Raw genomic sequence first — 13,839 nt, forward strand, 5'->3', positions numbered from 1 at the left:
GGGCTGGGCAAGGGGGGGTGGTGGTGGGCATGGCAAAAGCATGTGATGTCAGGTTTTGGTAGAATCTAGCAAAGTAGAATACTTCAGTGTGACTGGGAGACAGTGTGTATGGGACAGTTGTTTAAAATTCTATGACCGCTTTCCTTCTCACTGTCTGGGAATTTAGGGACAACATAATAATGATCTGTCTTTTTCTAGACGGCCCTCCTGGTTCAACTCCACAACCTGTTTAAATTCTAGACAGTGGTTCTCACCCATATCAGATGTAATATCCCAGGCTCTAAAAACTATTTTGCAATACTCCTTAAAAAAAAAAAAATCCTGATTTCTCCTTTATTATCCTACTTGGATAACAAATGCTGTTGTTGCCCTACCCTTGGTCCTTACGGCTTGGTCCTTACAGGCCAACTTCAGACGGCCAGCACCTGCACTCACTATCTGAGAGTATGCATGTAGGAGGCTGGAAGGACTAGAAGTAACGTTCGCTGACCAAAGCCCTCACCCAATGACTGGCAGCATTGGTGTATAAATACCCCCACTCTTGTCCCTTAGTCCCCCAAGGGATTAAGCTCCATAGTGCCCAGAGTAGTCACTTGCTTGATACGGTTTTCACTAGCTTTTTCTCCTGGCCTTGTCTTAATATCCCACTCTGCTACTGGTGTTTCTTGAGATCACTTTCCAAACAAATCATCCCACTAGGATCCTTGTTCTGTGTCTGATTCTGGGGAAACCCAAATTAAGATGCTTGCTTACACACAACTTCAAAGAAAAGAAAAACCATCTGTATGGTGCCCTAGTAATAAAAAGATGTTAAATAAATGTTGTCAATAAGACATTGTAAATTTCAACAGGTAAATAGGAACTACCACTACACCAAAAGATATAATGAAACAACATGTTTGCACCTATAAAAAAAATCCACCAGGGACACAGCTGCAGCCTTGAATGCAGACACAGATACAGCCAGATAGTGGTATGTTATAGTGATGCCCTAAATCCTAAGTTTTTAGGGTTCTAATGGGATAATCTGTTGGGAAAGTGATCCCAGGAAACACCAGTAACAGAGTGGGATATTTATTAAGACAAGGCAGGGGGGAAAAGCCAATGAAAGGTGTATCAAGCAAAATAGCCTCACCATTATTGACATGATTTTCGGAAAGGGTGAACAACTTGATAAAGTCCAAGCAAAACAAGGTGAATTCATTTCTAAATCATGGTAGTAGCATTTCAGAAAATTCAATGTATGTTAAAAGTACGCAAAAATACTTTGTATTTTTAGGTAAAGAAAAGCTGGGTTCTAGGCTCTGATAATTAATTTTAAGGGTGGTTTTTGTTGTTTTTTTTTTTTTAAAGCAACATGAAGGTCCATTGAAGTTCTTTAAAGTTACCAGGGCATAAGGTGATTTTTCATTATATAGGGCAACTTCTGTGAAATTTCCACAAAGAACAGTGAGCATGTTCCCTTTGCCCTCATTTCTTAATCCTCCTTTTGCTGGCTGAAAAGTAGAAGTGATGGCTGGAGCTCCAGCCTCCATTTTGGAACAGGAAGATGGGAACCACAGCACACCCCAGGAATGCAGAGCAGGGAGCTGGAAGGAACCCACTCTCAGCACTTCATGCAGCAAGGTTGCCCTACCCGCCCTGAACTGTCTCTGCCTCTACACTTTTACATAAGCAGGGTATAAACTTCTACCCTGTTTAGCCACTACTATTTTGGGTTTCTGTTTCTTGAAATCAATCCTTCCTAAAGCCCCATAGAAAATAACCTCTAAGAGTATGCCTCAGACGTAACCATGCCTCTTGCCATTGTGATCAGTGCCAAGAAGAGCTGTAGGTGCAGCGAGAGGGAATAGGGTCCCTGAGTGGAGTCAGGCCAGGGAAGGCTCGTCTGAGCTCTGATGGATGGTAAAATTAACTAGGTGAGAAATAAACAAATATTTGTTTGTTACTTGTTAAAAAAAAAAAAAAGTAGGAGGAGTATTCCATGAAATAGTAATGCTCTCTCATAGGGTTGGTTAATTTAGAGAGTAAGCGCCAAGGGCAAGCGTTTTGTTGGACGCGGGTCCCCGGATGTGGCATAGGACTCCACTTGCTCAGTAAATGTTGTTGAAAATATATTCCAGTACGTGAGAGCTGCGGGGCCAGCGTGACCGAGTGAGCTGTGTGCTGTTTACGGGTCTGCTCCCAGTGCTGAATTCTGCCCGAAAGCTTGGGCAGGAAGGATACAGTCAGACAGAGGAACACATCCACTGGACAAAAAGAACATGAAACCGTCCACGGCAACCAACCCGGAGAATGGTATGTGGTGCCCGGACTCCTTCTTGGACCAGAGAGGCCTTCTAATGTCCCTCTAGATGTGAGATCAAATTTAGGCGCGGGGCTTCTGATAGATTTATTGTGATTCTTATAAGGAACTTGTTGGACACTACCTGTATTAGTGATGAATGTAAGCAATTTCCAAGGCAGGAAGGAAGGTGATCGGCACAGCGGATTCAGAACCTCCTTTTTTCTCTTTTCTCCAATGTTTTATTTAAACTTGGAACTTCACATTAAAAATATCACTACAAAAATAGAATGCCTATGAAAACATGTAAAAAAAAAAAACAGCATTCGCTGAAATCTGTTCAGTTTCTTTAATCAGTGGAATCCTGAGATTTATATTAAACACTTACTGGCAGTTAGAGTACTTTTTTTTTTTTTAAGATTTATTTATTATTTATTTGAGAAAGAGAGGGCACAAGCAGGGGAAGGGGCAGAGGGAGAAGGAGAGAGCATCTCAAGCACACTCCCTGCTGAGGGCAGAGGGAGACTGGGGGCTCAGTCCCATGACCCTGAGATCATGACCTGAGCCAAAACCAAGAGTCTAACATTTAACCCACTGAGCCACCCAGACGCTCCAACAGTTAGAGTTTTTCAACACCACTTTCAATAAGAACTTTCAGAAAGGGGGAAGACAAATGACTCTGAATTAGAGAAGGAGGATCCAGGAAACAACTAGATAATTTTGGAATAAACCAAAGGCTGACAAGGTGGGAGAAAGGAAAGAATGTTGCTCTCATAAAATCTTCCATCTGTAAATGATGTATTATTTCTTCTAACGTTAGCAACAACCCTGTGGGAAAGCTAGCAGATTATTTTGCCCCAAGGACGCTGGGCTTCAGATCGATGGATGACTTTCTGAAGTTCCCACAATGATAGAACCAGAGCTCTTGGCCTTAAACCCAGTGTCATGTCTTCTCATTCGTCCCCGCTGTCCGAGTTCTCTTTCACACTTAGACCTGCCTTTCTTCACCACCACCAGCCGCCCACCTCTGCCCTCTCCCTTTCCCAGGTCTCTCCCAGATCCTGAGGCTTGTGCTGCGAGAGCTGAATCTGTTCTACAGCCGAGACATGAATGGAGTGTGTCTCCTCTATGATCTTCTCCATTCCCCGTGGCTGCAGGCTCTGCTGAAGGTGAGCGCCCCATTACCCGGAGGCCTTTGCTGCTGCAGGAGCTGGAAACTGCTCACCCATCGGGGCCCCTCTCTGGTCAATGGGCAGGGAATTTTAGCTTGTTACATTTCTCAGAAGGCAATTCTTTTGTGTGTTCTGAGAACTTCCAACATGGGTGTGGGGGGCCCCCCAGAAACAGTTGTCAGGGTGCTAGTGGATATCTGTAATTGATCTCAGTTCTGCAGCTCTCTATCGGGAGATGGCATCAGATCCCATAGGGAAAGGGTTATGTCTCCTGGGACTGCTGCCCTTCCCCCCATGTCAGACTCCAGTCACAAGCCCAGGCTGTTACCTGTACTTCTTACCAATGGTCTATAAATCAGAGGTTCCCATGACCTTCTCCTTGGGTGTGATTAATTTGCTATAGCCCGCAGAACTCAGAGAAATATTTTACTTGCTACATTACCAGTTTATTATAGAAGGATATAACTCAGGAACAGCCAGATGGAAGAAATAGATAGGATAAGGCATGTGGGAAGGGGTGCGGAACTTCCATGCCCCTCCCCACTGTCCCCTAGATTTCCACAAGGTCACCAAACCAGAAATTCTAACAAACCCAGTTCTTTGGGGCCTTTCTGGAGGCTTCATTACATAGGGGTCATTGATTAAGTCATTAGTCACTGGGGATGGATTCAACCTTCAGCCCCTCTGGTTCCCCAGAGGTGGAGGTAGAGGTGGGGTAGGGGAAGGGACTGAAAATCTGAAGTCTAATTATATGGTTGGTTCTCCTGGCAACCTGCCCTTAACCTTAGGTGCATTCCAGAAGTCACTCCATTAACATAAAAAAAGGTATGTTTGTCAATTTCCTCACTTAGGGAATTCCAAGGGTTTTAAGAGCTCTGAGCCAGCATCAGGACCAAATACATAATTCGTATTATAAATCACAATATTACAGCAATCTTCAGAGAAGAGCTACACAAACCTCTTAATTTACGAAGGGTTAATTTAGGTTGGTAGTTCCTCTTTCCTCCCCCAGTTCCTTTTCTTCTAGAGGACCCTGGGATCACAAAGTGGCCACCACAAATGGCCATCAACAGGACCCTTAGCATTGGTCTACAACCCTTTCTCCTTGAGGCTAAAACTCAGAACAAATAAAAATGCTTTTAAGAAACTGTTCCTCTTTGGGGTGCCTGGGTGGCTCAGTCGGTTGAGCATCTGACTCCTGGTTTCGTCTCAGGTCATGATCTCATGGGTGGTGGGATGGAGCCCGGCCTTGGGCTCCCTACTCAGCGGGGAGTCTGCTTGGACATTCTCACTCTCTGTCCCTCCCCACCCCCCAAATAAATAAATAACTCTTTAAAAAGTATTCCTTTTTGTTTCTTGAAATCAGGAAATGAGAGATCTACAGTGCTGTTTACGTATCTTAATTTTTTTAATCCTGAAAATTTCTTTTTTAAAAAATTTGTGGCTAAAATTTTATGCACTCTACAATAGCATCTACTATGTGATTATAATTTTGTTCAAATGCTATTTTTAAGAAAGATTCTTTTAAAGTTATTTTTGGGGGATGTCGGTGTTTCCTACAGCTAAGTGTGAAATGTGGTCAGTCTTTTGATGCATGTTAATACATTCTTCAAAATAAGAGAAAGTGGCAACATCTTTAGCGTGAACTAAGAGGTGCTCTCACGGCACTTGTTTTAAAGCTCTTGATTTCTTCGTCTATTCTTCTCCTGCTGGGCACTTAGGCTGGTTCTGTGTCATGACTGCTGTGAACAGAGCCGTGGTGAACATGGGGGTGCAGATATCTCTTTGAGCTCGTCATTTCGTTTCCTTTGAATACACACCTGGAAGTAAAATATACAATGGGATCGTATTCAGCCACAAAAAAGAAAGAAATCTTCCCTTTTGTGACAATATGGATGGATATCTCGCTGAGTGAAATAAGTCAGACACAGAAAAACAAGTATATTTTCACTTGTGTGTGGAGTTCAAAAAAGTAGAGCTCATAGAAACTGAGACTAGGGGCTGGGGCTGGGGCTGGGGAAATGGGGAGATGTTAGTCAAAGGGTCCCAGTGCTGGTTATGAGAATAATAACTTCCAGGGATGTAATGCACGCCATGATGACTGTAGTTAGTAACATTGTATTATGTACTCGAAAGTGGCGAAGAGGGTAGATCTTCAACAGTCTCTCTCACACACACAGTCAACATTACATGAGGTGATGAAGATGTTAACTTACTGGGGTACTCCTTTTGTGTACATACAGATATCAACCCAACATATTGTGCACCTTAAACTCACACGATGTTATCTGTCAATGACATTTCAAGAAAGCTGGGGAGAAAAAGCCCCTCCTGATTCCTCTCAGGCATGTTTTTCTTCCTGGGAGTAGCTCAAACAGGAGTTCTCCTGTCATGAAAGGGATTCCCTTGCTCACCTGTGCAGGCTGTGCGTCCCCTCCAGGCCCTGCTTCAGGGCACCAGCCTTCTCACTTCCAGGCTGATCTGAGCAAGGGCTTGGAGGGGCCCCAAGGAGCACCATCAGCCCAGATCCGGATGGAGGAAGGCTGGGCCTAGCTGGCCTCTTGGGCCTCATCTCTCCATCTGTGAGAGAAAGTAGATTCCTAATAGAAGAAGGGTGGGACCGCAGAGCGAGACTTGTCTGGGTGTCCTCAAGCCAACTCCAGATCTCAGTATGGGAAAAAATCCCTCAGGTCAGCGGAGATGAAGTTGAAAAAAAAAATGTTTTTAAGATTTTACTCATTGATTTGACAGAGAAGTGGGGAGCACAAGCAGGAGAAGTGGCAGGCAGCAGGAGAGGGAGAAGCAGACTCCCCACTGAGCAGAGAGCCCGAGGCGATGCGGGGCTCGATCCCAAGACCCTGAGGTCATGATCTGAGCCAAAGACAGATGCTTAAATGACTGAGCCATCCAGATGCCCTGAAGCTGAAATTTTTGTGAATGAAACTTTGCTGGATGATTAAGGGAAGAAAAGGAAACAAACAGATAAGAGCCGAGTGCAGTCCATGCTGCAGCGCGCCCGGCCTCTTGTTCAGATGCTCCGCGGAACCCCGAGCCACACAGCGCATGCCGTGGCCTTTGCCCAGCACAGAGGTTCCTACAGGTTTCTGGCTCCAAATCCCTATTGGCCTCCTCCCTGGAAACCCCACCTGTAAATTTAACAAGAGTAAACGTCTGCATTTCTTTTCATCAATGATTCTGGCTGGGGAAGATCAGATCCCAGCGGCAGCCAATAACCAAGCCCCTGGAGGGTGGGAGCCACCTGACTTGGCCCGTTTCTGATGGACAGCGACAGACACCTTAGGAAAGGCCAGTTCACCAGCCGCTCGGCTGCTGGCGCCCTGGCCGGCCTGGCTCTCCGCTTGCAGATCTTTTGACCCCCAACGTTAAGGGTCATGTTAACAACATGTCATCCTCCCACCACTGCCTCTCTGCAGGTTTATGATTGTCTCCTAGAATTTAAAGAAAAGAAACTCGTTCCTGCCACGACTCATGCACAGACATTATCCTGTGAGGTAAGGTGGTTTTTAATCCACGGAATAGCGGGGCTTTCATAAAATAAAGGATCTAATGGCAAAGTTGATTTGATGACGATGCATCTCACAGGTGTTTCCAATTGAGCTTCAATCGAAGGAAGAAAATTGGTCAGGCCTTCTAATTTAAACACAAAAAATAACATTTTTAGCATGTGCCCATTTCTCTCTTTTTTTTCTCTAAACCTTAGACTCTGTTTATCCTATGTAATCCGAGGGTAAGTATTGTTAGAGTATATGTAGATCTCTCTACAATGTAGATCTCTTGGTGGGCTCTTTGCCTGAACTCCAAAGGTCTCCTCTCCAACATATATAGATGCACGTTTAATGGACCCTGGAAACTCGACGTGTCCCATGAGCTCCTGATCTTCCCCACACCCAAGGCCACTCCCCTGCCAACCTTTTCCATCTCAGTAATGACTTCTTTGTTCAAAATATATCCAGAATCTTATCACTTCACGCTGCCACCTAATAGAAACCATCATCATCTCAAATACCGACAATTGCAATATAGCCTCCTACCTGGTCTGCTTCTACACTTGCCCTTCTATAGTCTACTTCAGCATAGCAACTGAACTGATCTTCTTGTAGGGTGTGTCAAATCATGTCACTTCTCTGTTCAAACCCTCCCAACAACTTCCCATTTCAGAGTACACATCATAGTTCTTAGATAGCCAAGCATAATGTAGTTCCCATTACCTCTTTGACTTAATACTCAGTGCTCTAGCCCTTGTTCATTCTGCTCCAGTCAGATTAACCCCTTGTGGTTGTGTGAACCAGACACACTTCTGCCACAGGCCCTTGGCACATGCTATCCCATCCTCAATAATGCTCTTGCCCATATAGCCACATGATTTGCTTCCTTATTTCCTGGTCTCCACCCAAATGTCACCTTCTCACTATGACTTTCTCTGGTCACCGATCTAAAATTGCAACCCCTCAGAGCACCCCCTGTCTACCTTCCTGTTTTATTTATCTTCTTAATTCTCATCAAGTAAAAATGGGGATTTTTTTTTGAGAATGGGGATTTTTGTCTGCCACTGTATTTGTATCACTGAAAACAGTGCCTAGCACACTGTAGTTACTCAATAGATATTTGTTGATGGATGAATAAGTGTAATCCCTTTTATTATTACTTTTTACGCAACCCATATTAGAAGAAATAGAAAAAAAAAAAAAGAAGCAAACACTGTACCCTCAGTTCCAGTAATCAACGATTCAAATTCTTCTCAGTTGTCCCCAGGAAAATACACAAATGATATTTTATTCAAATGTAATCCTAGGGAATAGAGATAAAGCTTAGTAAACTACTTGTTTTCATTTGACTGTATATAATAAGGCTCAACTGCTGGGGTTTCCTGGGGTTCAGTAAAGTCTTGAAAGGTTTTATGCCCTCCCATAAAGCAGGTCTACACCCAAACAGGAAAAAGATCAGAATTAGAATGTTTAACAGTTTTTTACTGCAACAAATATTAGAATTGGTGATCAAATAATAAGTCCTAAAAAACAAATTATTATTCCCATTTTCTACATGACAGATGGAGCATCCCATGGGATTAAGCTCCCTGAGTTCTTCAGACATTTGAGCCTGTGCCTGGAGAACTCAGACAACTTACCCTGACTGTAAAGATTCACATTAACCCGGACGCCTGGGTGGCTCAGTTGGTTAAGCGGCTGCCTTCGGCTCAGGTCATGATCCCAGTGTCCTGGGATCGAGTCCCACATCAGGCTCCTTGCTCCGCAGGGAGTCTGCTTCTCCCTCCGTCACTCTGTCTGCCTGTGCTCGCGCTCTCTCTCTCTCTCTCTCTCTCTCTCTCTGTCTCTGACAAATAAATAAAATCTTTAAAAAAAAAAAAAAAGATTCACATTAACAAACAGTTGTCTTAGTGCCACTGGAGGGGGATTGCCTTGATACAGACATTACAAAATTATATTAGTTCCTCCTCCAAGCCTCTGGCATGCCAGGATGGAGGCACTGAGGTTTAGACCGTCCCCAAATCTTGAATTCTACCTGCTGTAGCAAAGTTGAATGAATGAGGGAAGATCCTAGGCCCTGACTTTAAAGATAAAAAGGAAGATTTCAGTAACAGCTTTTCTTAGGATAATAACATGCTGGTCAATGTATCTGTCATCCGCTTGGGTAGCGTTAACTAGGCGATGAAGATTTTTAAAAATTTTACAATGTATGCTTTTCCACCAACCAGGTAGTGGGGATATTACATGAAACTGCTAAATCCCCTGAGATCCAAGAGCTGAAACAAATCCTCCAGGATCCACACTTTAAGGCAAGTGCTTGCTAAAATAGACAAGATATGCCCATCTGGCATGTGGGCAAAGTTGGCAAGAAGAAATAAGGGTGATAGGAAATGTACTTTCTGAATAGACACTCTATTACTGTACGTGGGTGACCAACAGATTGTTCTTAAAGATGTGGGACTCAGATGTGACTGGCTCTGTGTTGTTAGCCATGGAGCCAAACCTGCCATATTTATGAAACATCCAGAACTTTCCATGATGTCTTGTTCCCACCCTGAAAAGCCATTGTCCCTCCAAAATTCTGGGGGACAATCAGGGTAGTATACTTCCTTTCCAACTTGGAAATATTTTAAGTTTTGGACGAAGAGTGTGAAGATGTTCTGAAAATATAGTGTAAGGGTGATCAACTCAATGAGGGAGTATATGAAGGACATTTGATTAAAGAGCATTTGATTGTAGAACAGAAGCCTGTCTCATAGTAGTTGTAGAGTTTGAGTTCGGTTTATCAACAAATGAGAAATTTAAGAGACTATCTGCATTTGGAACAATGGAACTTACGAGTCAAATTTTCAGTTCACAAGATAACCCTAGACAGTTTTCTCTGAGTTCCAGTGAAGTTCTGTCCATCATTCTCATGTTGGGCTATGGACTGACTACTTCCCTACCCAACAAATTAAACATTTAACATAATGGGCTGTTAGAAGGAACTCTTTGATCACACCCTAAATCAGGAAACTACTTTTTTTTACTCTGTTCCTCATAGTTCCTTGGGAGTCACTGACAAATGAAACCAACAAGATGTTTTGATTGCTGTCTCCCATTCTGTCTTAATTAGGGAAAACCTTACAAAAGTTATTCTGTAGTTCAAGTTTATGGGAGCACCATGGATTACTTGGGTTTGCAGGAAATGAGAAAGTGACAAAGTACATTTTAGAAGAAATGCAAGAATAGCTTATGTATCACTTAACCTCTCTATGCCTCGTCTCTTTATGAAGGAGGACAATAAATAAACCTGTCTCATGGCGTTATTGTGAAGGTTGAGTTAATCCACATAAAAGGCTATGCCCAGCATGCATGTGTTGGTTGTTGTGGTGATGGTGGCGGTGTGTCTTACAGAGTATCCCCTTCTTCTAGAAGGGTGTGTCCTCTCTGTGACCTTTGTTCCCCTTGCCTTCTCTCTTCCTAGGCCTTGCTCAGTGCCCATGACACCGTGGCTCAGAAAGATTTTGAACCCCTTCTCCCCCCATTGCCAGACAATATCCCTGAGAGCGAGGAAGCCATGAGGATTGTTTGCATAGTGAAAAACCAGCAGCCCCTGGTGAGGAAATCACTTCATCTTCTCTGAATGATATCGGGGCTCATGGTGAACCAAGGGTTAATTATGAGCTAAGGGTTAATTGTGAACTACATTATCTCCTGTAGCTATTTAATATAGTGTTAAATATTCTTGTCTGTAGTCACTGGTATAGTTTGAGGCATTCAGATAACGTGGGGATCCATGATAATTGCTAGAGCATGACGTCCTAATGATTTTTGTCTGTGGTTCCAAACACATTCTATGTTATAATGTTTTCACAAGGAAAGACTTCTGCTTTGTGTTTTTCTTTGTTGAAAAATCTGTGAGAAATAAGACTTATTTTATTTTATTTGTTTTTGGGGAGAGAAAGAGAGAGAGAGAGTGAGAGCACGAGCCAGGGGAGGGTTGGTGGGAGAGGGAGAGAGAATCCCAAGCGGGCTCCACACTCAGCACGGAGCCCCTTGCAGAGCCCAACATGGGGCTCGGTCTCACAACATTGAGATCATGACCTGAGCTGAAATCAAGAGTCAGACGCTTAACTGACTGAGCCACCCAGATGCCCCATATTTTATTTTATTATTTAACCCTCTGATGTACATAAATTTCACTAAATTCCAGTGTATTTACCTAACTTTTTTCTCTTTGTTAATTGGAAAATAAGTGAGGCATTAATTTGAGTTTCTAAGAATAGTCTCTTTGATTAGGTTGTAATGGTAAGAGCTTTCTTTGTCCTTGGGAGGATCTAAATATTCTTTTGCATCTATGTGGTGGGATAGAGGCTTTGTTTGGCCAAGGCTGAGTGAATGGCCCTGGCTGGCATATATACCCTCTTCTGACCAAACCAGAGCTATATTGAAGGAAACCACCCCAAGAGTGGTCATGTTAGGTAAAAGAGGGATTCCGCTGCACTCTCTCCCCAGGGAGCTACCATCAAGCGCCACGAGATGACAGGGGACATCCTAGTGGCCAGAGTCATCCACGGCGGGCTGGCTGAGAGGAGCGGTAAGCTGGAGAAGCAGGGCACATGTGTGACCCGAGGAATAGGAAACCCTCCGTTGTTTAGTCTTTCCAGGGAAACCCTTCTTTCCTAACCATGGTCAAGGCTTCTATGTATGGCATTGCTCAGTTACTAAGAAGGAGGGAATAAATAGTCCAGAAAATCCTGTTCCCCTCCTTCACTGAGGCCACATTTTCATGTCCACTCAGTTTACATTCTCGTGGTAACCCAACAAGCTAATATTAGCACACCATTCTGTAGAAAAGGAAACTGAGGCTCAAAAAGATTAAGTAGCACGCTCGAGGTCGCACAATTCGAGTCAGGATGCAAGTCCGGGTTTGCCTGCCCCATATTCCCACCTCCCGCTCTTCCCTTGGTCCTTCTGCTTTCAACAGGCATAGCTCTGCCCCACCTTGAAGTGCCCATTGCTTGCCCTTTTTACCAGTCAACCGAATCTCTTCCTTTCATTGCTACGTTTCTGTGCCTGCTGACCTGTGTGCTCACTGCCCAGGGCCCTGCAGACCTGGCACGGGCTTTATACCCCAACATTCTTAGTGCAGTGACCCCAAGGATTCCTAGTTGCTAAGTCCCCTAGCCCTTCCTCTGGCCTCAGTTTTATTTTTACTTCTCTAGCACATTTGACATTGACCATAACTGTCTTGACGTTTTCATTGTCATGGATTTCTGTTCCATGATGTCATCCTGAATCTCATCTCCTCCCTCTGGCAACGGTCCTGCTTCCTTCCTGTTTCTCAAAGTTTGATCCTAGCCCCCCATATCCCTCCACATGTCCTCTTAGAAGAATGCCCCAGCCCTTTCCTCATCATTGATCATTTACTCATGACGTTGACATCTTTACTTTTAGTGTTATCCTTATTTTGCAACATCAGTTTAGCAACAATGAAAATATCACCATCACTTAGTACCCAGTGAAGGGGTGTTAAAAATACAGTTCTCTGTGCTTTTGTGAAAGCGTACACTAGAATAACCAGTCTGTTGATTAGGATTAGGATTAGTTCAGAGTAAATTTTTAAATGTTAGAGCATGCTTGGGTTAGTGAGTGTGCTAAAAATCTTTGGTGTAGCTACCTCTATTTTTTTTTTTAAACCAATTTCCTGTACCCTTCTTTGTTTTGTGTTCCTGTTTGCCTAGGGTTGTTATATGCTGGAGACAAACTGGTGGAAGTGAATGGAGTTCCCGTTGAGGGACTGGACCCTGAGCAAGTGATCCATATTCTGGTAACAGTCTCCTGTTTGCCTTCTCAATGACTCAGTGCAAAGCTGTGGCTATCCTGAGCCTGTCTGGCCTGTGGTGCAGACATCGTCATGTGAGGGGGCTTTGGTCCCTTGGGGCAGCTTCCTTCCTCCAGATCCCCAGACTTTTCTGCTTCTGTGCAGCTCAACTCCCAAACCCACACCCCAATCTGGTTTCTTCTGGGAGACTTCTCTTGCCAACCTGCTCTTCCGGCCTCAGGAAGGCTGCCAGGTCCCCCAGCCCACGTCCCTTGTTCTTTGGGTTGCTTCTTGGGAAACTGAGCCTGGGGTGGGCAGAGTGAGATTTTGGAGGGGAGTCCGAACCTGAGCAAACTACCCTTACTCCACCAACATTTTTATACAGCTGGAATCTATTTAACATCTCCCTTGAGGTAGTTTCGGGGTGGGAGAGATGTCTTGGGAGTCTGGCCTGTGGGGAGGGGGATTTCCTTGCTCGCCCGGCCACTGTCCTTGGTAGTTGAGACCGGGGATTTATGACCAGATGATGGTTTCTTCTGGAAGAAACTTTTCAAACCATTGTCTGAATCACAGTCCTAGTGGTATGTCCCCGCCATCAACCCCATGCATACCCCAAGCGTGGGGCCTGACGTAGATGACTATCATATAGACTAGTGGTTCCCAACTGGGTTTTGGGGGAGCTCTAAATTTTCATAGATGTGCCTCGGGGACTGAGATGAGACCTGGTGGTATAAGGAGCGTACCAAGCACTGAAATATTTCGCCAATAACCATTGCGGCAAGGTGCTGGATGGCACGAAGCCACCACGAATGGAGCTCGACAAGCTGTCGATCACAGATGCACGTGGCTCTACTCAGCCATTTCGGCGGCAGCTGCACAGCCAAGATGGTGGGGTTGTGAAATCTCTGAGTAAGGACAAGGTTTGGTTCCTCTCTGGACTCACAGTGCCTGTGGCAGGAGCATCTTACTTTCTCCATCAGGCTGAGACGTTCCCTGTCTCCTCCAAATGTGTGGGGGCTCCCCGTTCCCACCATTACCTTGGAGCTGTCACTCCCCTCAGAAAACTGGGGA

At 44.4% G+C, this 13,839-nt stretch overlaps 1 protein-coding gene across 1 annotated transcript in view; it reads left to right on the forward strand.

Annotated features, from left to right (window-relative positions):
- The window catches only part of MPP4 (MAGUK p55 scaffold protein 4), a gene marked incomplete at its 5' end in the record, with an annotated part of 45,622 nt that overhangs the window by 5,595 nt on the left and 26,188 nt on the right, over window positions 1–13,839 (forward strand). Inside the window, 7 exons of the mRNA XM_080799456.1 lie at window positions 2,189–2,298; window positions 3,332–3,453; window positions 6,891–6,968; window positions 9,191–9,271; window positions 10,429–10,560; window positions 11,460–11,541; window positions 12,689–12,774. Of these exons, the coding sequence (XP_080655582.1) occupies window positions 2,189–2,298; window positions 3,332–3,453; window positions 6,891–6,968; window positions 9,191–9,271; window positions 10,429–10,560; window positions 11,460–11,541; window positions 12,689–12,774 (691 nt within the window). The remainder of the gene's footprint in view (window positions 1–2,188; window positions 2,299–3,331; window positions 3,454–6,890; window positions 6,969–9,190; window positions 9,272–10,428; window positions 10,561–11,459; window positions 11,542–12,688; window positions 12,775–13,839) is intronic.

This window comes from Martes martes, assembly GCF_963455335.1.
Source record: "Martes martes genome assembly, chromosome: 3".
Lineage (NCBI taxonomy): Eukaryota > Metazoa > Chordata > Mammalia > Carnivora > Mustelidae > Martes > Martes martes.